Source organism: Phoxinus phoxinus (assembly GCF_949152265.1).
Source record: "Phoxinus phoxinus genome assembly, chromosome: 17".
NCBI lineage: Eukaryota > Metazoa > Chordata > Actinopteri > Cypriniformes > Leuciscidae > Phoxinus > Phoxinus phoxinus.
Window position 1 is genome coordinate 28702569 of NC_136892.1, and position 23871 is coordinate 28726439.

The window sequence follows — 23871 nt, forward strand, 5'->3', positions numbered from 1 at the left end:
CCAAGTAAGTGGGATTAGAAATTATTAGCTATTTATTCAAATAGTAATGCATTAAATTAACCTATGTTTTATATAATAATAATTTCAAGCAGAAGCGAAATAAGTCGGAGTTGTGGCATGTTCCATAAGAAGTGACATGCTTATTTCATACAATGAAAAGAGAATGCTGCAGGATATTTTTCATAGTTAACTTAATATGTTTTGATTTTTAGTTCATGAATGTTTTAGTTTCAGTTCTTAAGTTCACACAGGTGTCCTAGAAGAGGAACCACAGGTTCATTGCATATACTATGGACATGTTTTTTTTATGTTCAACCACCTTTTTGTCTTCATTTTATATTTTAAAAAAAACATTTTATTGAGCGAAAAGTTTTCCCAGAAGTGTGCTTGTGAATAAAAAAGGCGTTTTATTTATTTGCTTACTAAATGCTACTTGATTTGATTTTTTCATAGGTGAATTGAGATTGAGACATTGAGATGACAAACTGAATTCTCCACTATTTTCACTATTCTCAAGTGTCCAGATACTTCAGGTACACTGTGTAGCTACTTGTGGAGCTTGTCATTATAAATAATAAATAAATACAAAAATACAGGCTACTTCGGCCATCCAACGTATTTATTGCAACGTATGTAGTCTATATATAAAATAACATATTTAATGAAGTTCTTATATTTCGTAATATAGGCTACTACAGCACATTTTAGCAGTAGCCTATGTGCACTTCTAAATATATGCAAGTTGTTACTATTGTAATTATTCATCACTAAACTTCAGTTTTTGAAGATAGATAGATAGATAGATAGATAGATAGATAGATAGATAGATAGATAGATAGATAGATAGATGTGTCAGGTGCACACAGATCTCAGCACGCAGGTATGCAGGTGGAACTGAGAGAGAAACCCGAGGGCGGAGTTACTTCTCAACAGCGAAACCGCCTGTCAGGTCCTTTGACTCGCTTCCTTCAGTTTGATTGTGCGATAACCCGAGAGGGATTCACACAGCATGGCCACAGACTTCACTCAGGAATCCGTGCTGCGCTTCGTCGTCAACAACGGTGGAAAGGTGCGAAACGCGGATTTATTACATCACTACAAGCGGTTTTTGAGAGAGGACGAGGACAGAGTGCAAAACCGGGAGTTATTTAAGAGGTATGTGAACTCCGTGGCGACTGTGAGGCAGGAGGAAGGGGTGTCTTGTGTTTTGCTAAGGAAGAAATACCGTGTGCATCTCGGAGACATCGCCACGAACCACGAGCCCGAGCGACAGAAAGAACGAGACTCTAAACCATCGGCGAGCGGTAAACCACAAGCTCATCTGACAATCCCAACTCGTGCTGAAATCTTGCCAGCTGCTGGTATTGTCACCCCCACCACCAGCAACAACAATAATAACAAGGCTTCTACTCCCACTTTTGAGAAAGCTGTCAAAACTTCATCACCACATGGGAGGGAACTACCTGCTTTTTACGCTTCCTCCGCAGAAAAGGTGAACAACACCTGCCATTTAAAACCAACCCCATCTGACACCGACAGTCGCTCGAGTGGGAGCGGCCAGAGCTTTGAACAGCCATGGGAGTCAAAAGCAACCAGGGAGTCCACAGAGCTGGAACATAACACTGTTTACCCCTCCAAACCGAGACAATTAGGGGAAGCAGATGGTTGCGAGCAGTCCTTCGCCGCCCCTGCTTACTATGAGGTGAGATTGTCGCCTGTGGTTGAAAGGAAAAGTTTGGATGCAAACACATTTGAGGTTCACACCAAACACTCAAGCGAGCCTGTCGTCGCCAAAGCATGGCCTTTGCATTCAACCCTCGAACAGTCTCATGTATACAACTCGTCTCCTTGTCTACTGGACCGCCCTGTTTCTCCACACATACACTCCCAGGCGTACACTCATGCAGGCCTGAGCCGAAGCAATGATAGTCTACTTCGACCGAATGGAGGGTTTAATGGGTTTCCGATCCAAGAGCAGGACGAGTATGAGTCTCAGATGCATGGCTTGCCTGAAGACGGTCCTCCTGTCCATACAAGTGCAACGTATCTGCAGCTCCACGGGCCTTCAAGTCTATCCTCTAGTCGGGATAGCATCTCAATCCCTTCTTCTACTCCACCTGATACTGGCTGGCCTCAAGATTTTGGGCGTGAGGAGCAGTCCAGCGATTGGGGACTTGCAGGACAAGACGGGAACGATGTACGCGCTTTCCTGCGTCGTACACAGGAGGCAAGGATGCTGTCCCAACTCCACCAACCGAGTCGAAACATCCCGTCCATGCACCACTCGACGGGTCACCTCGATGACGAGGAATCCAGGGCATCTACACGAAGCAATTCGCCGGAAACCCGTTACGGACCCATCGCCCGGAGGTTGACGTCCCGTCTGCGGAGTCGCATGTGTCGGAGTCTCGGAGAAGACCTGGATCAGTCGTTCCCAGAGGACAACATCTCGGCACGACACAACCGTCTCCAGCTGTTGTCCTCGACTCTAAGCATGGGTAATTTAGTCAGCGGGTCCTCCAGCCGAGGACACAGTTCCCTCTCATCGCGCGCTGGATCCACACAAAGTTTGCACGATGGGTCGTTCAGCAACAAGCATTCGCCCGTCCCTCTTGACTCCAGAGAACACAACTGGTTTGTCAAAGCAGCATCCGGCTCGTGGACCGACATCTACGCTCTCCTACGAGAGGACCCGAGTCTCCTGAGCAAACGAGACTTCATATCCGGCTTCACCGTCGTCCACTGGATTGTAAAGCATGGCGACCATCGCGTCCTGAACACGCTGTGGTACGGAGTCGACAAACTCGGGATGACTTTAGACGTCAACATGAAAACTTTGTGCGGCTACACGCCGCTTCACCTGGCGGCCATTCACGGCCACAAGAAACTCATTCGGCTCCTGGTGCAAAAGTTCAAAGCTGATGTGTGGATACGGGACAGCAGCGGGAAGAGACCGTGGCAGTACTTGAGCAAAGATGAACACCGGGACATCTTAGAGATTCTGGGTGCCCCACAGAAACGCATCAGCGGTTGTCCAGCAATGCCAGAAAAACTGTCCGCAAGATCCGCCACCACAAAGGTGAACGTCAAAAGAAACACGTCTATTGCAGCACTGTTCAAACACAAGTCTCAGTTGATGGTCAAGTCTAGTCCAGAAGCTGTTTAGGGGATTTTTGTAAGGGACTTAAACCCTTGCTCGTAATGGTGGCACTTTTTTTTGCTGGTGTAAAAACACTGTCACTTCTTCTTTTTTTATGATTAAAAATATGGCAACTTGCATTGAATGGTACAATGTTTTTCTGTTTTGTTCTTGGTTTGTATTGTAACTCTTTATGTCCAAAACTTGAGTGTTTTCTATGAATGTCATTTATATATATATATATATATATTGGTGTTTTGAAACTCCCTTATGAGGCTGATATTAAATACCTCTCTTATAATATGAAAGCATTATGTTAAAGGTATAGTTGACTCAAAATAAAACTTCTGTCATTATTTACTCACCCCCATGTCTTTCCAAACCTGTTTGACTTTCTTCTGTGGAAATCAAAAGAAGATATATTTTTTGCCAATGCGAATAAAGTCAGTGGATTGTTTTGAACCCCATTGACTTTAGTTCTAGAAAGAAAAAAAAAGTAGTTCTTGAAAAAATATTCGTACCACAGAAACTATAAAGCCATTCAGCTTTGGAACGACACGAATGCGAGTACAGAATTATAATTTTTGAGTGCACTATCCCTTTAATAATTCTTGTCTCACTGTTTTGCTTCACAAACTGGATTCCCACTTGTGTTGTTTCAGACTGAGGATCATCTAAATACGTTTCTGCTCATAACAAGTTCTTCATTTCCTCCTCAGGGACAAATTTGCTTCAGTGTCCTCCTGTGATTGTTTTTACCCTTAAGCTCTGCAGGCATTGAAGCTGTTTGTGCCCCTCGGTGCTTAATCTAGGAAACTATGCAGTCCTCATATGTCCCATTTCAAACTCATTTACAGTTTACTCTCTTGATTTTATGTGCTGGGATATTGCAGTTGGTGTCTTTCTTCCATGATCTCACATGTTGAGTTGCTCACACACTTTCCAGCACTGCATGTGTCCATGCTGAAAACCACAGATAAGCTCTTCGCTGGTTTAATTTTTAACTCACTTTTCCTCCTGACCCTAAAACGTTGCATGAGAGATAAAGAAAAACCTCTAAATTCCAACTCACTCAGAAGAACATTCCAGTCATAACTCGCAGACCTCCTTGAGTGTTACTTGAGCAACAACCGAGTGAGTTAGACAGAGTTTTCGCTCATTTTTTTGAGTCATTTTGTGGACAATAATAATGTTCATGTTTGAGTTTTAAAGGCTTGATGATTTGCATGTTGAGCTAAACCTGTTTTTTGTGTTCTGTCTGATCTGAGAGAGGTAGAAAAACAGAGTTTGGGAGGAGAGATAAGCATGACTTCACTGGTGAGGTTGGATTTTTGTTTCTTTATCTCTCCCAATCACTTTTTCCCTTCCATAGAAACATCACAGAGCGATCTATGTCTATAGATCGTGTTGTGTTCGCTGACATGTTTGGACTTGTCACGGGGACCGTTGGCTGTGAGTCTTGCATAATGTTTACACGTTATGATGCACCTTTATGTTCCAGCTTTATTATTTTGAATAAAGACTTTGACCGTTGTAAAAGCATCTTGAGCTTTAATTCAATAGCATGTGTTGAGCTGCATTAATATACAGGCCAATCGAATTGTTTGACCTTGAAACCAAGCATTTTAATTTCAAAGGCAAACAATTTCTCTGTGGTACATGCAACATATTCAGACCTCGACTTTTTTCAGACTTTGAATCATTTTGAGGCACACAGAAGTGGCCAGAAGTTATGCTTGGAGGGAATTTTTGTTCTTAATGACCCTATAAGTTTGGCGAAACCATCAAAATATGAGGACATTAAACTTGGTTGAGGTATTCGTCTATAAATTATTTGGTAAAAAAGCAAACTACAGCTGTGAGTTTTATTCTATATGCAAAAAAACAACATAAAAATAGTCTGTTATTAATATTTCATTGGTTTTCTCGTTTTTGCATGTGTTCATAATTACTTTGATAGCCTGGCCAAAACATTGATCTGCACAATTTTTTATTGCGTTATAAAACAATAGCAAAATCTTTAACAAATTTTGAATAATATTTGAATAAAAAGTGATGTCTATTTTCCGAGGCCGGACATCACATTTGGCAACTGAACCGTATCTGCTGCCGTTTAAATGATTCAGATCGTTTGCGCAGCCCTGATAAAGTAGCACACATCATTATGGTTTAGCCATTACACTGATTGGTGATCTGGTTACCATTACATTGTTTGTTTGGCGGTTTCTTTTCACTCACTAGTTTCCTGTTGCAGAACTGACCATATTATGGATGGTATCAGGTGACCCGATTCTCTCTAAAGGGATCATTTCATGAATAAAGGTGAATATAACAGGACTCCAACACTTGATGACCAGTTGACAGCACTTTCCCAGGCATTTGTGATCAAAACAATTTGAGTGATTACCAGCACAACACAGACTCCACATAATACAATTAAAAAAAGCTTGCACGAGCACTCGCTTGTAAACGCTTGCAATCTGAAACATCACCGCTAGATGCCGCTGAAAACTCCACATAGCCCCTTTAGTTTAACAGGTGAAATATATAGTAAAAAATTATCAGTCATACAACTTTATTCTTTTATTTGTATTACAGTTAAATGACAAATATGAAAATGACAAATAATGCAACACCAAGACAAAGAAGTTGTATTTAAAAAATAGATTTATTTTGCCTTCCAATTGTGCTCTTTTTTGCCTTTAAACAGTGTAAAGCATGGCTGAACCTTCTCTTCAGATTAGGCCCATCCAAAAAAAACAAGAACAATTGCAGATCACAACAGCTCTTATACAAGAACAGTCCAATATAAACGCTTCATTACGAGCATCTACAGTTTGCTGCTATTGCGGTCTATGTGTTTAGATACAGCTGAATGGGGTATGATACTTCGTGAATTAAGATGTTCTCCACATAAAAACAGCCACAATTTAAAATAAAATAAAATATATTATTGGCAAAATAAGTTGGGCATGTGCATTGCGATCAAACCAGGAAATATAAAACCCTGCATGCAGCCGAGTCGTGAATAATATTTATTCAACATCAGTTTTAACTTTAACGGACTTTTTCGCTTCCTAAATCTCTATTGAAAGCAAGTACTGAGGTTGTGTTCAAGTGCCAGTGAACAGTTATTATTGTTTCTGGTAGTAATTGTCATGGTTTAGATATAATAGCACCTCTTAAAGCTGACCATAATCGCCCAAAAGCCACAAAAACACCCTCGCTAGTAATATGCTTACAAAAATACATTATCTATGCTTTTTAAACCTTCTACATTTTAAAATCCCGAGGGCATTGCTCAGAGTATGTACAGCAGCGTACAGAGTACAAAATTGCTTCTAAACGTAAAATCATAAATATTTAGCTGTCGCATTTATTGACAACAGGAATTTCAAAGCGTAGACAGTAAGTGTGTGTGTGTGTGTCTTTTTGTGACATCATAGTGGTTCATCTGTTCCAAAGTGCTCAGAAGTTACAGGGCTGGAAATCATTCATGGTTCGGCCAATCACAATGATGCGTTTTGTGCCATTGAATTAGCGCTGTGCTGTGCAGTGTTGTGCTATATGCTAAGTATGTAGTGGAAATGCACTGTGCATTTATTTAGTGGTGCAGTGTAGATGATGTCTAATGGGCAAAAGCCGCAGTTATGGTCTTCCAAACTTTGCGTTCATGTGCAATGGCACATTGGGAAAACGTCTGTGGTGCAACTCCATCATCATTTCCTTCATTTAAGGCACACGTTTGTGCGCACTGCTTATCGCCAGTGCCATTGATTCATATTCCTCCCCAGCTGTGAGTGGCATCAGTCTATGATGGGCGGAGTCAGAGTGAGGTCACAGTGGTGGGGCGTGTCAGGTGGGTGGAGTTAAAACAAGGCTGTGTTTGGGGGGCGGAGTCAGTGTTCTTTGGGTGGTGCTCGGGGGGCAGGGTCTCCTCCAGCCGCCTCACCTGCTCCTCCCCCTGGCGTATGAGCTCGTCCAGGTGGCGCTGGCGAATCAGCAGGGCGGGTTTGATGCGGATGTAACGCTGGTAGTCGTGCAGCTGTGGGCGGCTCAGGTAACCGGACAGAATATCCTGAACCACTCGCTCGCGCCGGTCCAGGTTTTCCTTCAGCTCTCGAGCGTCTTCCTGTTGACTGCTCAACTGCTTCCTCTTCAGCTGCAGAGATTCCTACAGGGACACACAAACACACAGCAACACGTTAACTCAAAACTGTGGGGTCTGTAAGATTATTATTTTATTTTTTTCAAAGAAAGTAATACTTTTATCAGGATACGTTAAATTGATCAAAAGTGACAGTAAACATTTATAATGTTACAAAAGATTTAGATTTCAAATTAATGTGGTTCTATTAAACTTTCTATGTAAAAAATTTATCAGAAATGTTTCTTGAGCAGTAAATCATCATATTAGAATGATTTCTGAAGGGTCATGTGACACTGAAGACTGGAGTAATGATGCTGAAAATACAGCTTTGATCACAGGAATAAATCACATCTTAAAATGTATTCAAATAGAAAATGGTTATTTTAAATTGAAATAATATTTCACAATTTTACTGTATTTTGATCAAATAAATGAAGCCTTGATGAGCATAAGAGATTTCTTTCAAAAACATTTAAAAAAAATCTTAAAACAGTAGCGTACATAATTTTTTACAATTGTATGTGATGCTAGATGAAACAGAAACATCTCATTTTTAATAATTATTATTATATTTTATAGTTTCAATATGTCAGCAGTCTCCAAATGTGCGGCTGTCTTTAGTTACATCGCCGTACTACATTACATTAGTTACATGTTTAGTTACATTTATATTTAAAATATCTAGTTACAGTCCCTCTAGCTGTTAACTCGGCAAACAAGGATGTTTTTATGAAGGTCTAGTGTTTGAAGAAGAGTTTAACAGAATAATATCACAAACACCGTGACACCAAACCGCTTCTTGCTGGAAGCTCCTCCTAACAGATCATGATTTGTACAGTTCCTGATGCTTGTCAAACAGGATTGGCTGTATAATACCATAATAAAATAAACAAAAGCACAATCGAAGGACTTAAAACCAAACTGTTTTGAAGACGTGGGAATTGCTCTGATATATATATATAAAAAAAGGTTTCTGAAATGCTCATGCATGTGCAATATCTACAATATTACTGTCTGTATATTAAAACTACATTTTAAACACCAGTATGTCATGAGACACACAAAGGGTTATCTTGACACTCAATTTGCGATGACGTTAAGTTCTGGTGTAATTCCCAGATAAGACTTTATCTCTGTCCTCACCTGAGCTTGAGGCGTTTCGAGTGAGTCACTCTCTTATGTAATATCATGTCCTTTAATTAGCATTTCTTGTTCTTTCTCGGTGCGTGCAAACTGTAGAATTATCCTTAACAGCTCCTTCTTCAGTAAAACTAAGGAGTGTCCGGTTGGGAATTAAGGGTTTGATTACACAACAACAATGTGCTAAAAACTGAAAAGTTTTGATTTTGCGGATCCGTGAAAACGACTAAAAACGCTGTATTCTGCTGCCAGGCCAGTAGTTGGCGTCGGCAATGTCACTTTTGAAACTACATGTTTGTAGTTTACATGAGCCCCTTTCACAGAGATCCCAGAAAATACACGGATAATGTGTCCCGAGATCGTTTGATTTTGGTTCATTCATTCACACTGCCAGTGATTTTCCGGGATCTGTGAGTGCGTTCACACCACAGTCTATGGTTCACACACATCCCGGTAAGATCCCGTAAAGACATGTGACGTCAGGATGAGACGTGTAACGTACGCGTCGAAAACATGTACACAAACCATACAGTATACGACGAACACAAACTTTCTTCTAAGAGCAACAGAGTCGCGCGATGGCACGTGCGTCACCACTACGACACCCCTTACGGCATTGATCCTGGCTTTTGTTCACACAAGGCGCGTTCCGGGACTGATCCCGACAATGTTACTAGGTCCCCAACCCGGGATCGGTCCGGTATCAATCCCGGGACGTGTTTGCGTTCACACAGAAGGCACTCTGGCAATTTCCAGGGATCAACGCGCTGTGTGAAAGGGGCTATAGAGACGAAAATGGTATCGTTTTCAAAAGTTTGCATTTTCAGGCCCCCAAAACGCTGTTGTTGTGTAAATGAGCGGCAAAAACACAAAGTTTTCCATTTTTAGCTGAAAACGGTTTCGTGTAAACGGCCCTCAGACTGTTGTAGGTTTTGGCCAATGGGAAGATTACATTCACTTTCTGAAAATAAGTTTGGCTAATTCTTTAATAATCATACATGTAGCCTCAATTATTTGAAAGGCTACATGGAATATTTGTACTTACACTACTGTTCAAAAGTAAGATTTTAAAAAAAGAAATTACAACTTCTATTCAGCGAGGATGCATTAAATTTATCAAAAGTGACAGTAAAGACATTAATAATGTTTATAATGAACTTTCTATTCATTAAAGGAGCATGAAACAAATGAATCACGGTTTACACTAAAAATATGAAGCAGCACAACTGTTTTCAACATTGATAATAATTAATAGAAATGTTTCTTGAGCAGCAAATCATCATATTAGAATGATTTCTGAAGGATCACGTGACCTGAATTTTCAGCATCATTACTCCAGACTTCAATCTTTGAGCAAAGGAATAAACTACATTTTAAAATAAATATATTACAATAAAACAGTTCTTTTAAATTGTAATAATATTTCACAATATTACAGTATTTTTTATCAAATAAATGCAGCCCTGGTGAGCAGAAGAGATTCTTTCAGAAACAATAAGACATCTTACTGACCCAAGCTTTTAAACAGCAGTGTGTATACATGTATTTGTGACCACAGGAGCATTTAAAATAAACTAGTGTTCGTGAGTAAACTACAGCTAATGTTGTTTTCTTTTCAAATGATCCCGAATCCTTGTTTTGCACTTGTTTATTTAAAGCAGAATATGTAAAAGTTGCTCTGCAGGGCAACAGATATCACATATCACATATCAGCGCAAATAGATTTGCAAACCTGTACAGCAAGATAATGCTTCTGTTTAAATAACGTTTACATAGAAGTCTAAATGTGCAAAAGTAGCAAAAATGTTTCAGAAAGTTGAATCAAAATGACCTTGTTAAATAAAAATTTAATTGATTTTGCTGCAATATTATAATATTGTAATTTTATTCATATAATAAGATATAATATTAGGTTACACTTTAATTTAAGGCGACGTAGTTACATTGTACTTGCTCAAATAAGTACAGAGTAATATTAATTAACATGTAGTTACTATACACTTAAAGGGGTGGTTGATTATGATTTCACTTTTCTAACTTTAGTTAGTGTGTAATGTTGCTGTTTGATCATAAACAACATCTGCAAAGTTACAACTCAAAGTTCAAAGCAAAGAAAGATATTTGCTTTTAAAGAAAAGGACTACAACAAACGGCTGGTAGGGACTACAGGACATTCCTCACGGTTTAGTGACATCACCAACCCTAAAATGTACATAAGCCCCGCCCCCTGACCACACAGTCCATGTTGAGAAGAGGGAGAGTTGTTGTAGTCGAGTACATTTGTGAGTCAGATCAAACTTTAGCATCCATCTTTTCACATGCAATAGAAAGTCACTCTGTGTGCATCTCACAACAGTTCCTATACGAGCGATTTATAGATTATCATGACAGAATATGCTAATTGAAGATAGTTAACTCCACATCAGCAACATAAATTCACAAACTAACCATTCAGAGACGTCCTGTTGTATTCTACATGTTGTCACTTCTTCTTGAGTCTCTCCATCTTTGTCTGACTCTGTTTTAACATTAAAGGCAGAACAGTTTCTGTCATTTTAGTGTGTGTCTGCGTGAGGTAATCGCAGCTGCTAACACACACGAGCTCTTGAAGCTCCGCCCTCTGCAGCAGCTCATTTGCATTTAAAGGGCCAGGCACAAAACGGTGTGTTTTTGCAAATCCTCAAAAAGTGACAACTTTAACATGCTATATACAAATATCTCTCTGGGGACATCAGAGATTATTTTACATCTTGTGAAAAGGGCATTTTACCACCCCTTTAAGGTTTTGTTTAGGATAAGTTACTTGTGATTATGCATAATTTACTGTTATTACTATAGTAAGTACATGTAGTAACTACGTCACCTTAAACTAAAATGCTACCTAATACCGGTTTTATAAATTGACTTCAGAGGGGGAAAAAAGTTGAAAAATGCAACGTTTTATTTTCTGAAACACTGCTCACCCTCTCTTCTCCACTCTCGTCGTCGTCGTCGTGGTCGTCGAGCGCGCTGAGTGTGTTCTCCACGCGTGCGAGTCGAGCGCTCAGCGACAGCAGCAGGTTTACGATCTTCTCCAGGTCTCCGACGAACATGCGGTACTTCTCTCTCTCGTTGGGTTTGCAGCATTCCTGAACTAAAGCCTCCATGCTGCCGCCCAGAGCGCCGAACCTCTTCTGCTGCTCCACCAGTCCCTCTCTCTCCCCCTGCAGGGATCGGATGCTCACGTGCAGCGCCTGCAACAGCTCCACCTGCAGGACGGGAGATCACATTACTCCACCAACAAACAGATTACAGTTCTGGGCCTCAGCCATTCAGCACACGTCATCGCGTCAGGGAAATGAAGGACGGCTTTGTGTGCACAGTGGCATTGTGCTCATTTCAATGTGAATCCGGTATGAGAGTTTGAACGAGTTTGAACTCATATGGCAAAAAAATATATTTTCAGATATATTTTAAAATGTATTTCAGAATGTACAAAAAATTGCCAATTTTTGTAGCACATATAAAATGTATAATTTTTTAAAAAGTACATTAAATGCTATATATAATTTTTTACAAATATTTCTATATGGGGTTATAATGTTATATATGGGATATATATTGTGTGTATATATATATATATATATATACAGTGCTATGCATAAGTTTAGACACCCATGCTAAAGTTGCCTAAAAAGAGGAATAAAAAATCATCTTTTGGAAATTTATCTTAATGCCTTAATTTAAAAAATGAGGAAAACTCCAACCTTTAAGGACACCAATTTTCTTTGTGAATCAATAATGTATCGTAAAAAAATAAATGTTCTTCCTTAAAATACAGGGTGCATAAGTTTGGACACCCCTATGTTAAATTCCCATAGAGGGAGGCAGATTTTTATTTTTAAAGGCCAGTTACTTCATGGATCCAGGATACTCTGCATCCTGATAAAGTTCCCTTGGCCTCTGGAATTAAAATATCCTCACATCATCACACACCCTTCACCATACCTGGAGATTGGCATGGAGTACTTTCCATAAGATCATCTCTCAATGCAAATCAAACCAGCTGTTAGGCTAACTGAAATTAAACCATGTCAATCTCCAGGTATGGTGAAGAGTGTGTGATGATGTGGGGATATTTTAATTCCAGAGGCCAAGGGAACTTTATCAGGATGCAGAGTATCCTGGATCCATGAAGTAACTGGCCTTTAAAAATAAAAATCTGCCTGCCTCTATGGGAATTTAACATAGGGGTGTCCAAACTTATGCACCCTGTATTTTAAGGAAGAACATTTTTTTTTTTTTACGATACATTATTCATTCACAAAGAAAATTGGTGTCCTTAAAGGTTGGAGTTTTCCTCATTTTTTAAATTAAGGCATTAAGATAAATTTCCAAAAGATGATTTTTTATTCCTCTTTTTAGGCAACTTTAGCATGGGTGTCTAAACTTATGCATAGCACTGTATATATATATATATATATATATATATATACACACACACACACACTTTTTGTAAAAATTTGTAATATTTATCTATAATTTATTTTATTATTTTTGACTTTTTACATTTGATATTTTCATTTATGAATGTGTATCTGACCTTCTTTTGATTCAAATAAGCTTCTTCGTCATCCAGGTTGGTTTCCATTTTTCTTGGGACAGCCTGAGAGGGAGTATCTGGAGCACATGGATCATCTTGAGCCCTAATCGAGGTCAAAGACACCAAACAAAGAGAAATGTTTGTCTTGCTCACGCACAAACACACTAGCTTTACTCCCTGAATGTCCTATTCTTCAGACACAGGGACAGAGAATGGCTAAAATCCACATTCCCCGTGTCAAACAGAGCACACGTAATTACACGTTTAGTTCAGCGGCACAACAGAACAATCACACACACACACCGCATATCAATGGAGCAATACAGCCAGAAAGAAAACTGTTGCTTTAAAAGTGATAGTAAATTGTTCTTAAAAACCTTTTACATTTATCTGTGGTATTGCCATGGTACATATAAAAAGCAGCAAACATTTTTTCATGCAGCTAAAATAGTAGTGTTGGCAATGCCAATGTCATGGGTTCAACGTTATATTTTATGAGTCAATCTGCAAAATTGTGTGTGTAGTATTTGAAGGTAACACACGTTTCTGCATTTACCAGGTGAGAAACGGATGAGAAATGTGTGTGTTTTAGGATCGCCCACTAGATGTCAGTGTAACTCTGCACTGTTAGCAGATCATCAATTACGTAGAAAGTAAACTTTCTAGAGAGAGAGAGAGAGAGAGAGAGATAGAGATAGAGAGAGACAGAGAGAGAGAGAGAGAGAGAGAGAGAGAGAGACTGACTGAAAAATCTGACAAAATTAAGCAAGTTCATCAGTTGTCTGGATAAATGAGGTGAGATACAATTCTTCAGTTTTATCTAAGAGTTCCCATGTGTTTCATATCATTACAAATATTCTGTTACAGCGTTTATCTCAAATATGGTACCGCTACCCTACAGATCAGTGTATTCATATTTCATTCGAGCACATGGAATGTACATGATTATATTGAACATGTTTTTTATGTAATGCCATGGATAGATTTTTTTTAAATATATATATATATATAATATATGACCAGGCCTTATAGCTATTTTTATTAATCTCTTCTTTTTTAAATTCCAATTGTATTAAGTACACATCTGCATTATATCAGCCAGCCTGGCAGTGTAATTTTAGTATGATTTATATACAATTATAATATCATGAATCAAATTTTTATATTTTCAGTTTTCATTTTAATTGTACTTCAAGTAATTTTGTTAAAGGCTTCTGTCATTTTAATTCTCATTTTAAATGTATTTTTTAATTTTCAATAAAATTTTAGTACCTCAACAAATGTATTTATTATATATAAATTAGTTGAGAAATATAATATATTAGTGCTGGGCAAAGATTAATCGCATCCGAAATAAAAGTTTGTGTTTCCATAATATATGTGTGTGTATTGTGTATAATTATTTTGTATATATAAATACACACACATGCTTGTATATATTTAAGAAATATTTGCATTTATATACATTTATTATATGCATTTATTTATATATTTGTGTATATATTTATATATAATTTATATTATATATAAATATTTTATATATAAATAACAGATTTTTTCTTAAATATATACATGCACGTGTGTGTATTTATATATACAAAATAATTATAAACAATACACACACATATATTATGGAAACACAAACTTTTCATTTTGGATGCGATTAATCGAGATTAATATTTGCCCAGCACTAATATATATATAATATAATTCCATTATATCAAATATCATTACCACCATTGAAAAACCCATGTCCATTCACTACCTCTGTGTACCATGTAAATACCATGCTAAATGACTATTGTAATCATTGAGTTAATGGTACATCAAAATACACTGGTATCTATCATCTGCTACCATCTCTTTACCATAGTATCATTTGTTTTTGTAAGGAACAGGAGTAAGTTATGCACTAAATTCAGGAAACAGAAGTGTTTCATTATCTTTACAGCTCTATTGCACGATCTATTGTTGAGTTATCGCAATAAAATTAGGCCAAGCACTATAATAATCAGCTTTAAACAAAGAGCTCTAGTGTTTCTCGGTCCTGTGAGCATCAAATCCACCTGATTATTGGGTAACGCTGTATACAGGCTGTACCTTCACCATCTGCTCAGCGCTCACCTGTGACCCACATGGCCGCTGCTCCTCCTGCGTGGAGACGAGGAGTGTGAGGGGAAGATGTCCTCCATCAGATCCAGAGTGCTTTTACCTGCCCAGGTGTCCAACAGTGCGGTGAGGGATGTGTCGTGGCTCACCAGCTCTCGGGCTAAAGTCTCCACAAGCAGCTCGGCGTGCGTCCGCTCTCTTCTGGACAGCAGATGGTAGTCGGGTCCCAGTATCTCAGAGGTGTCCTCCTCTAGAGGACATGAAGTGCTGGTGTTCAAGGTGGACTGCGGGTCAGGGGTCACCGATGGAGTCGTGAGGTTGCCTGATGTATCGGCCAGATTCTCGCGATCGCTGAGAATGACAGAAAATCATGTTACATGAATGGGACTGAGGGAATATTTGGGGTTCATTACAAGCACAATTGTAAGCATCTGTGTCAAATACATTTTCTTTACAAAATAAAGAAACCATTTTTCGAACCATAAAAAGGCTGTGAATATGATTTAAAGCTCATTATAAGCCTGATTTAAGATTCATATTTCTGCTTTAAAAACCTACTAAATTGTCCCTATTCGCTTCCATTGTAATTGCTCAAAAATAAATAAATAAATTCTAGCTAAAGGAAAATTCAAAAAAATATACATTTCATTTTAACATTCAAATGGCAAAATAAATATAATTAAGTAGGAAAAATAAGTAACTAAAATTTATCCCAAAATATTTCATGTTTTATGCTATTTGTTTTTACATCTATATTAGCAATATATTGTTTGTATATATTTTTTTCCTCACCATAACCTTGATCTTTTTATTTTGAATCAACATCATGCTACAAATGCTGATTGAGCTTGTATTGAACCCAGATTATTCCTTTAAATGTGTTTAGCGTAATGTCTAAATGTGATGGAGTCAAGAAGGACATGTTCATTTGTAGTTTCTGGAACAACATTCCTATCAAACTCTAACCCACGTTAAAAAATCATGAGGGATATGATTGGCTAATAAAAATAATAAGCGTGTTCAAGCCTTTAACCCCAGCTCTTCACCAAACCATATCCCTAAAATCTGATTGGTTTATGTAAATGTTGTTCAAAGACCAACAAGGAGAGTGTCTTTACCTGACGGCCTGTAATGGTCCTGGATGCTGTAAAGCTTCCGTCAGACCCACATCCTCCTCGGTTTGGGGTGTGAGAGGCGGAGGAGGCGGGAAGTCCTCTGTGATCTCGGTCTCTCTGACGGGCAGTGGAGGAGAAGGTGTCGCAGGAGCTAAAAACACTTCATCATCATCTTGCGACACGGCTATACTCTGAACATCGTGAAGATTAGACTCTGAGATACGAAGAGACAAGAGTGGCTTTGTTGGAGAGTCGGGGCTCTTTGAATTGGATGGCCGTGCAAGCTGTGACCCCGTGACCTCTGTGTGTGGAGGTGATGGAGTGGACACCGGACACGGGAAGTCCTTCAGGGTGTCGTCAGAAGTGCTGGTGTCGCTGGAGTCTTGCCGCACCATTCCCAGTGCTCCGGACGGACTTTGCGGCACAGTTTCTGGAAAGGCAATAGAGTCCAGGTTGGGCTGACACAGTCTGTTTTCGTTATGCCAGTCGAGGCTGGTGGAAGTGTCTGGTGAGGTGAAAGGGCAAGGAAGTCCCACAGACGCAGCTAGACCAGATGCGCTTTGCGCTCTAGGCCGGTCTGAATGTCTCTGACGCTCTCGCCGCAACACAGGAGCGTTTTGCTGGACAGGACCCTGGTTTAGCTGGTAACTCCTCTCCATACGCGCTGAACATAACGGCAGTTTGTGTCCCGTGGTCACCCTATTAAAACAAATGCATATTAAATATAAACGTCCTGTAGCATCAATTTGTGCTTGTCAGTATTTCCAATACCTGTCATTTTTAAAGTTAATGAATGCAAATAATTTGTCCTTTAATGCCTGGTGGGAATTCTTGCATGGCTCAAAACAAACACAAAAATAGCTGCAGTGGGATTCCTGTCACTGGCACTGACCAATTAAGGGTTGGTCCTTAATTTAAGACCTTTTAAGGTTAAATATTTCCATAAAACTTTCAGTTTTGAACTTGCAAAGAAATATTCTAGCTTCTTGCTCTTTAAAGGACTGATCTACTTGGATAAGTTCAACAATTTATTGTTTATGTATTTATGTGTCTCAAGGCATTACAGAACTCAAGAGGCTCTATGTGTAAGTTTTTAAGTATATATTTATACACACAAACCTGTTTTCAGAGGATTCCTGGGAGGAAACTCTGAACATCTGAAGGTCTCTGGCTAAGAAGTCCTAGACAAAAGAGAACAAAAGAACAAATAATGTTTTATTTAAGCAGGTGATGTATTGCCGCCCTTTCTGATAGAGGTGTCAAAAAAAAAAAAAAAAAAAAAAAAAAAAAAGTAACCGTTCATACACCAGGAACAAGAAGTAAATCATTATTTAATGGTTACCACAAGTTTAGAGAATGTTGGGACTTTCAATGTTAATTTTAAACCCAAGCGCATGCCATGACTACTGATAAACTAAGATCTACTAATAAAAAAAGAGACACGGCATGACAACATCCTCATAGCTGGACTATGTCGTATTTAATTAGCGTACTGTGAACAGATGCATAGACCGTGACCTGAATGGTGTGCTTGGTTCTGATGATTTATCCATGGCCAGAATGTTTAACTTAATGTTAAACCACAATATTAGTAAGTAGCAAAGTCATCATGCTGGTATTTTATCTACTGCCTTGAAACCATTTCCAATTTTGTAATCCGTGAATAGTCTGGGATTTCACAGGATAGCTGTGTGTCTACTGTACACGGTCAACATCATACCAGAACCATTATCGTTTACATAAAGGATAATTATTCCCTTAGATAAATGGCCTTCTTAACCATTCCAAATATTTTAAACCCAAAAGCATGACGAGTTGTCCATTATCTCCAACTCCTCCCCACTGGCACAGAAGGAGAGCAGTTATCTGTTTCACATCTGTCAGATCTCTGACTACATCCCAGGCTCTGTGGCACCAAACAGGAAGTGAGGAGCACTGGCCTCTTCCTGTGGAGCACCAGGAGTGGGTACAAAAATCAATATCTGCCCATCTCTAGGAAAGGAACTGCTCCTTTGCCCTACAACAGACCACCAAGTATCATAATTGGTTGAAAACTTGTGCACTGATTATCACTGAACACCAGATCAACTGTTGGAGTTTTCTTAAAGCTGCAGTCCGTCGTTTTTCCTCTTTGTCGCCATCTCTGTTCGAAATCTGCAATTGCAGTTATTCGCGGAATTATTAACTGTGCGTGGGTAGTAAATCGGCATGAAACAGCGCGGATGAACACAATGTATTGAGGAGAACTTGTCGCTGCCGCGTCGCTGTGGATACTGTACTGTCATCAGCAATCTCAGAGTATACTTTTTGAAAGTGTCAACATTAGAATTTTCATCGGGAAATCTCATCTGAACAAGTAAGTAACATTCACTTTTGTTCTGACCAAATTCGGGGGGTGGGGGGAAGCATTGCAGTAGCTATATCATGCTGATTAAATCTAACGATTGCTTATATCACGTCAAAACGTGAAAAATATATTTTTTCTGTAGCCAATCTGAAGTCCGAAGTCTTTTGGGTTTTACAACTGGTGAATCTCCAGTTGTCACTGGTGATTGTCGCTTTAAAACTTTCGGGATCCGCCATACCAAGTGCTAAGCTAAATCTCCACCTCCATCATCCACACACGCTAGCCGGGGACTCCTTCTCTCTGTGTACAGAAGTGACGTAATGACGCAAAGACATGCTCGAAATTCCCGCGGAAATCCACCAGTACCACTGGAATTAAAATCATTATTACATGCTTACCGTTTTGAATCGAGGTAAGGCAAGCAGATCGTTTTGAACACTGGCTGGTTACGTTTTTTTTCAAAAATGTCTTTTTTGATATTTTTAAACCCAAAAATGTGCCGGACTGCAGCTTTAAAGATCAAATCAACCAAAAATGAAAGTCATCCTTTACTAATCGGGTGGGAAGAAATTATTTTTATAGTTTTGTTGAGACTGGTTGCGAAGACTGCTCTGAGAAAAAACGATTCTCTTCAATTCTGTATTTTTTTTCTTAGCAAAATGCTAGCTAGGGGAAATCTGAGTGAGTAATTGGTTTTAACTATTCAACAGGAGAGTTAAAATAAGCAAATCTGCTCTGCCATGAACACTGTTACTGTTTAACTTTGTGATATGAAGTCATGTAACCAATGAAACAGGCTTGTTCATCTGGCTTGTTTGCCAAAAAATAAATTATTGTTACCTGACTAAAGTTTTCAACTGGAGATGACTTGGAGCGGAAGTGCTGAGGAACGGGACGTTCTTCACTACGGTCCAGCAAATCCTCAGCTGAAGCTGACCTCCCTGAGCTTCTAGCTGTTGTGGATCTCTCAAAAATGGCCTCCAGGTGCTGTGGAAGGGTATTTCTGGTCAGGGTTGGACTTGGTTTATGAGATTCAGAATTTGTGCCTTGTGACTGGGCAAAAAACTCAGGCCTTGTGTGGTTTTGAGTGCCCCTGAGAGGGTAAAAGGAGCTTTGCATTCCTGCTGGAAGGGTGGAGGCTTTCTGTATACCACCAGAGAGGCCATCGTGTCCCGGCTCTGGCAAAGAGCACATACTTGGGGTAGAGTTGAGGCTCCGCAAGTCAGCAGAAGAGGAAGCGGACTGTAGATAAGCACTATGTGGGCGGTTTTGACGTCCATCTACTCTTCGACCCGTTTTGCGCTCCATGTACTCAACTAAGGCATCTTGCTGCATTTGCTTCAAATCAGGCCTGGAGGAGAAAAATCTTGACTCGACGTTACGATTCGCCACCTGCTCAAACATCCTGCGTCGGTCTGCAACACTCGTCTCGCTCGCCAGAAACTGCTGTTGAACATTCCTCTCAGCCTGACTGATTTCCTGAGGCAACACTCCAACTTCATGCATATTTTCAGGCTCGGAATATGATCGTTTCTTTTGGTCCATCGTGAACCGTTTGCGTCCACAGATCCGTATAACTGCAGGTCCAACAGCCGGGATACTGGGGAGTTCAGGAGGAGTGGTCCTGGTTGGTGCTTCAACAGGAACGACATGGCGTTCCTTTGGAGTGTGTGGGGACGTTGTAGCTGGTTTGGGACTTGTACTTGGTCCTTTTTGTTCTAGGGACGTGTGTTTGGCTGGCACTGGTGGAGGGATAACATTAAGGTCCCGTCTTCTAAAGGACGTTGACCTGAGAACCTTAGACTGGGCATCTTTAATGCTGTCTCTATATGCTCTGTTAAAATATGTGTCTTGGATGGTGCCCAAGATGTCATGATTGTCACCTTTCCCGTGGACGTCTTTACCATTCCCCTCACCAAGCTGAAAGGTGCTCTTACTCCTTTGAAGAGAGGTCTTGTTGGTGACAACAGCTTCTTTTTGCTGGCGATGTTGGACATGATCACTACTCCCACGTCTCATTTGGATATCCTGCTGCATTTCCATGCGTCCATCATAGCTTGCCATGCTAGAAGTACTCTGAGTTCTCCCATGATGGATCGAGCTGTTGCTTCTCTCCAACATGTTGTGCACGTCCTCCACACCAGAGAAGGAGCTCTTGGCACTGGAAGGTCTTGATGTTTGGCTCAGACGAGCCATAGAACCATGGTGGGAGAGGCTGCTATGACTGCGAGGTTTGACTTGCTGTCTCTCAAAATGACTTACTTTCTCCAGCACAGACATGCTACGCTCACTCTGGTAACTGCATTGGCTAGCAGTACTTTCGGGACTGACGCATCTTTGAACCTCAGCAAGTGCATTTTCCAGTCTGGTCAGAGGGTTATCACAGTCTTGACCTCTCTGCTGAAGGGCACTAGAATCACTGTGGTGCCTTGAAGGTTTGACTAGGTGGTCACTTCCTTGCGTTTGGACGAAGTTTCCTCTGTAAGTTTGAGCAACTTGACCCAGTGCAACTTTCCCAGTGTAAAGTGGATCTGGATGGATGTTTTGCTCATTGCATTTATTTTGTTCTTCATCTCGAGGTGGCCTGTAGTTGTCGTAAACTTCCATACCAAGCGAAAGCCTTGGCCTCTCTCCTCTTGGTTGCACAGGGGTGTAAGGGTCCCTCCTCTCCTGGGGTACATATGGCGTTTGTGACTTCTGCACTTGTGGTTGCAAATGAGGCCGATAAAAACCAGGTTTGAATTGTGTGTCATTTTGCATTTTATCGAAGAGCTTAGGTTGTGCCGAAATATTGGTTTGGACGGGGTTTGGGTTGGGAGCATTGCTTTGGTATCCGTTTTCAATGGTGACCCTGTCCTCTTTAACTGGTCCACCTAAGTGGTCACAGTGATTGTTTTGCTTGCTCTCCTTGGCCAGTGCTGGGTAGACACTACCAGAGTTAGGGTTGCTGGTTGGGATTTGTGCAAAATGAGGCTCGGGTGGTGGAACAGGGTAGATGCTGGTGGGTAACATGAGGCGACCGGGTTGTGCGGCCTGAGGACAACCCTGTTTGGGTTTGGTGGTGGGGCTACTTTCAGGGCTTTTTTCAATCACCGTGTGCAACTGACCTTCAGCTCCAAAGGAGGACTTTCCTGTTGCTACAGAACCACTTGAGTGATGCCAAGAACCCTTGTTAAGTGCCCGCTGTGACCGAGCTTGCTCAAGACTCGACCAAGAGTTGGGACGCTCGTGATTGCGAAATGCTAGATAGCTGTCGCTGCGTAATGGAGGAGCTGGCGCCCCCTTTATGCTCTCATAGGAGTGCCGGTTGTGAGGTGGATCCCAGACTGTCCCAACACTGTGGCGTTGTGAGCTAGTGGTGCTTCCACTACTCCCACTGCTTCCACTACTACTGCTACCACGATGACAGATCATGCCCGGGACATTCCCACTTCTAGACTGTGCTCTGCTGTCATTGGTTCTTAATAATGCTGCAGAGGTAATCTCATGCTCTTCAGACACACCCTGTTGGGGGTCGTACACAGTGCGTATGTAGCGTATATCGGCCTGCTGCATCCCTTCTCTCTGTGGAACGTTCTCCATGGAATATGACCTCTCTTTGTTAAACGATGGTGCCGCTGCAAGGTACTCTGGGATACTAGAGCTGGTCGAGAAGGAACTGTAAGCAGAATCCCGCTTGCTGTGCAGGTGATCGATACTGCTGGAGGATTTGGATGATGATAGTTGATAGCAGGAGCTGTAGGCTGGGTGAGAGTGGTCTAGGCTATCCATGCTGCCCCGGGAACTGTACTGATCTGGGCTCTTCCTAAGGAATCCCGTCTCAAATCCTGATAGGTCTGTGGTGGAAGCACTGCAAGCAAAAAGAAAAAACCTGAGTAATATACTATGAACTGACATTGATAACTAAATATATATACACAGACCTGAGTTATTTAAGATCATTATGTATGCGTAGATGAAATGCATAGATAACTTGAGTCAGCAGTTTTTACTATAAGATCTATTAAATTAATCATTGGCATAAAACAATGGACAAAACCACATGCAATGATATATGAAGTAATTCTGATTATTTTACTGTGGTGGGAATAATAAGATAAGAATATGCCTAAGAGTAATAATATTGTTTTACTGGGGTAATATATCGGAAGATTGAGATACTATTGTAGTTGTCTGTCTGAACTAAATTAGTAGCTGTTAAAAAACTTGGAAAGACATCAAAGACATCGATTCACTGATCTTTATGAAATATGAGTTCACAGTCATAATTTGAGTTCGCTATGCCTGTGACTCAATTATTCACCAGAAAGTATAAAGATTGTCTCTGATAAGAATAACTGTCAAAATCCATTTGATGTCTGGACTGTTTACAACATATCTGGTGTTGATTAAACCATGAAATCCATAGTTTTCATGAATTTGCATTGAGATACAACTTCCTGTTCACTCATCCCTTATAATGTGAGAATAATGTGAGAAATATACACTGTTAGATCCGTTACCAAACTTATCCACTGTGGGAATCTGCTACGTAAAGGTTGGAATCATGGCGGTGTGTCTGTGTGTGTGTGTGAGACAGTGATGCCCTGGGTATGTGCCCTTGTATGGGTATGTGATTGCCGGACTCTGAAAGCTGGCATCACACTGCTGGTATTTCTGCTGGCATAATTACATGATGTCACTGACCCATTGTCAACAGCTCTGCAGTCACCCCTCTAAGAACTGGATCAACCAATCACAGGTCAGTCCATCAAACAATGACACCAGGTCTCAGAATGTGGAATGCTATTGGTGTAGCCCACGGTGACCATCGCCATGGGAACCTTTGGAGGGTTGTTGAGGGAGTGTCATCCCAAATAATTTTTTTTTTTTTTTTTTTTTTAGATTGTGCGTCAATGCTTTGCTTTCTGGTCCTCTTCAAACACTCTAAATGTTTTTCTTTCAGTGTCATCACTGATGGCCCTTGAACGTTCTGGTCTAAATACAGTGATAATGACCCAGATAACAAGCACACAAGGTTTTTGAATGTTTGGGCAACTACATAAAATATGTCCTCTGCTTATGCTATGATCGTACACAACAAGAAACCACCAACAGAAAGACAACAGAGCCATGTCTGACCAAAATAATCAAAATTTATAGCTACTAACGGTAATTTAAAATTGAAAGTTGCTAATTTTAAAATATTTAAGTGCGTGTGTGTGGCATGCTAGATAACATGTATCAAGAGGTTGCAACTTTCAGGAAATACCTCATGAAGCCAAATCAGGTGCTGCAACCCAAACTAAG

The 23871-nt window shown here is 40.2% G+C and overlaps 2 protein-coding genes across 5 annotated transcripts in view; one reads left to right on the forward strand and one right to left on the reverse strand.

Annotated features, from left to right (window-relative positions):
* Positions 1–851: 851 nt before the first annotated feature.
* Positions 852–4820, forward strand: sowahb (sosondowah ankyrin repeat domain family member B). The gene has a single exon (XM_079586138.1). It carries the CDS (start codon positions 1010–1012, stop codon positions 3164–3166), a length of 2157 nt encoding a protein of 718 aa, XP_079442264.1. The 5' UTR covers positions 852–1009; the 3' UTR covers positions 3167–4820.
* Positions 4821–5699: 879 nt separating this feature from the next.
* The window catches only part of shroom3 (shroom family member 3), a 63478-nt gene continuing 45306 nt past the window's right edge, over positions 5700–23871 (reverse strand). For 3 of the 4 annotated variants that reach the window (XM_079586312.1, XM_079586311.1, XM_079586313.1), the window contains 7 exons: positions 19423–22432; positions 17355–17416; positions 16239–16934; positions 15136–15471; positions 13012–13114; positions 11393–11677; positions 5708–7313 (listed from right to left, as the gene is read on the reverse strand). In XM_079586312.1, the coding sequence (XP_079442438.1) occupies positions 6966–7313; positions 11393–11677; positions 13012–13114; positions 15136–15471; positions 16239–16934; positions 17355–17416; positions 19423–22432 (4840 nt within the window). In that variant the 3' untranslated portion in view covers positions 5708–6965. Of the gene's footprint in view, positions 7314–11392; positions 11678–13011; positions 13115–15135; positions 15472–16238; positions 16935–17354; positions 17417–19422; positions 22433–23871 lie in introns of all 4 variants that reach the window. The other variant, XM_079586314.1, reaches the window with a different exon arrangement.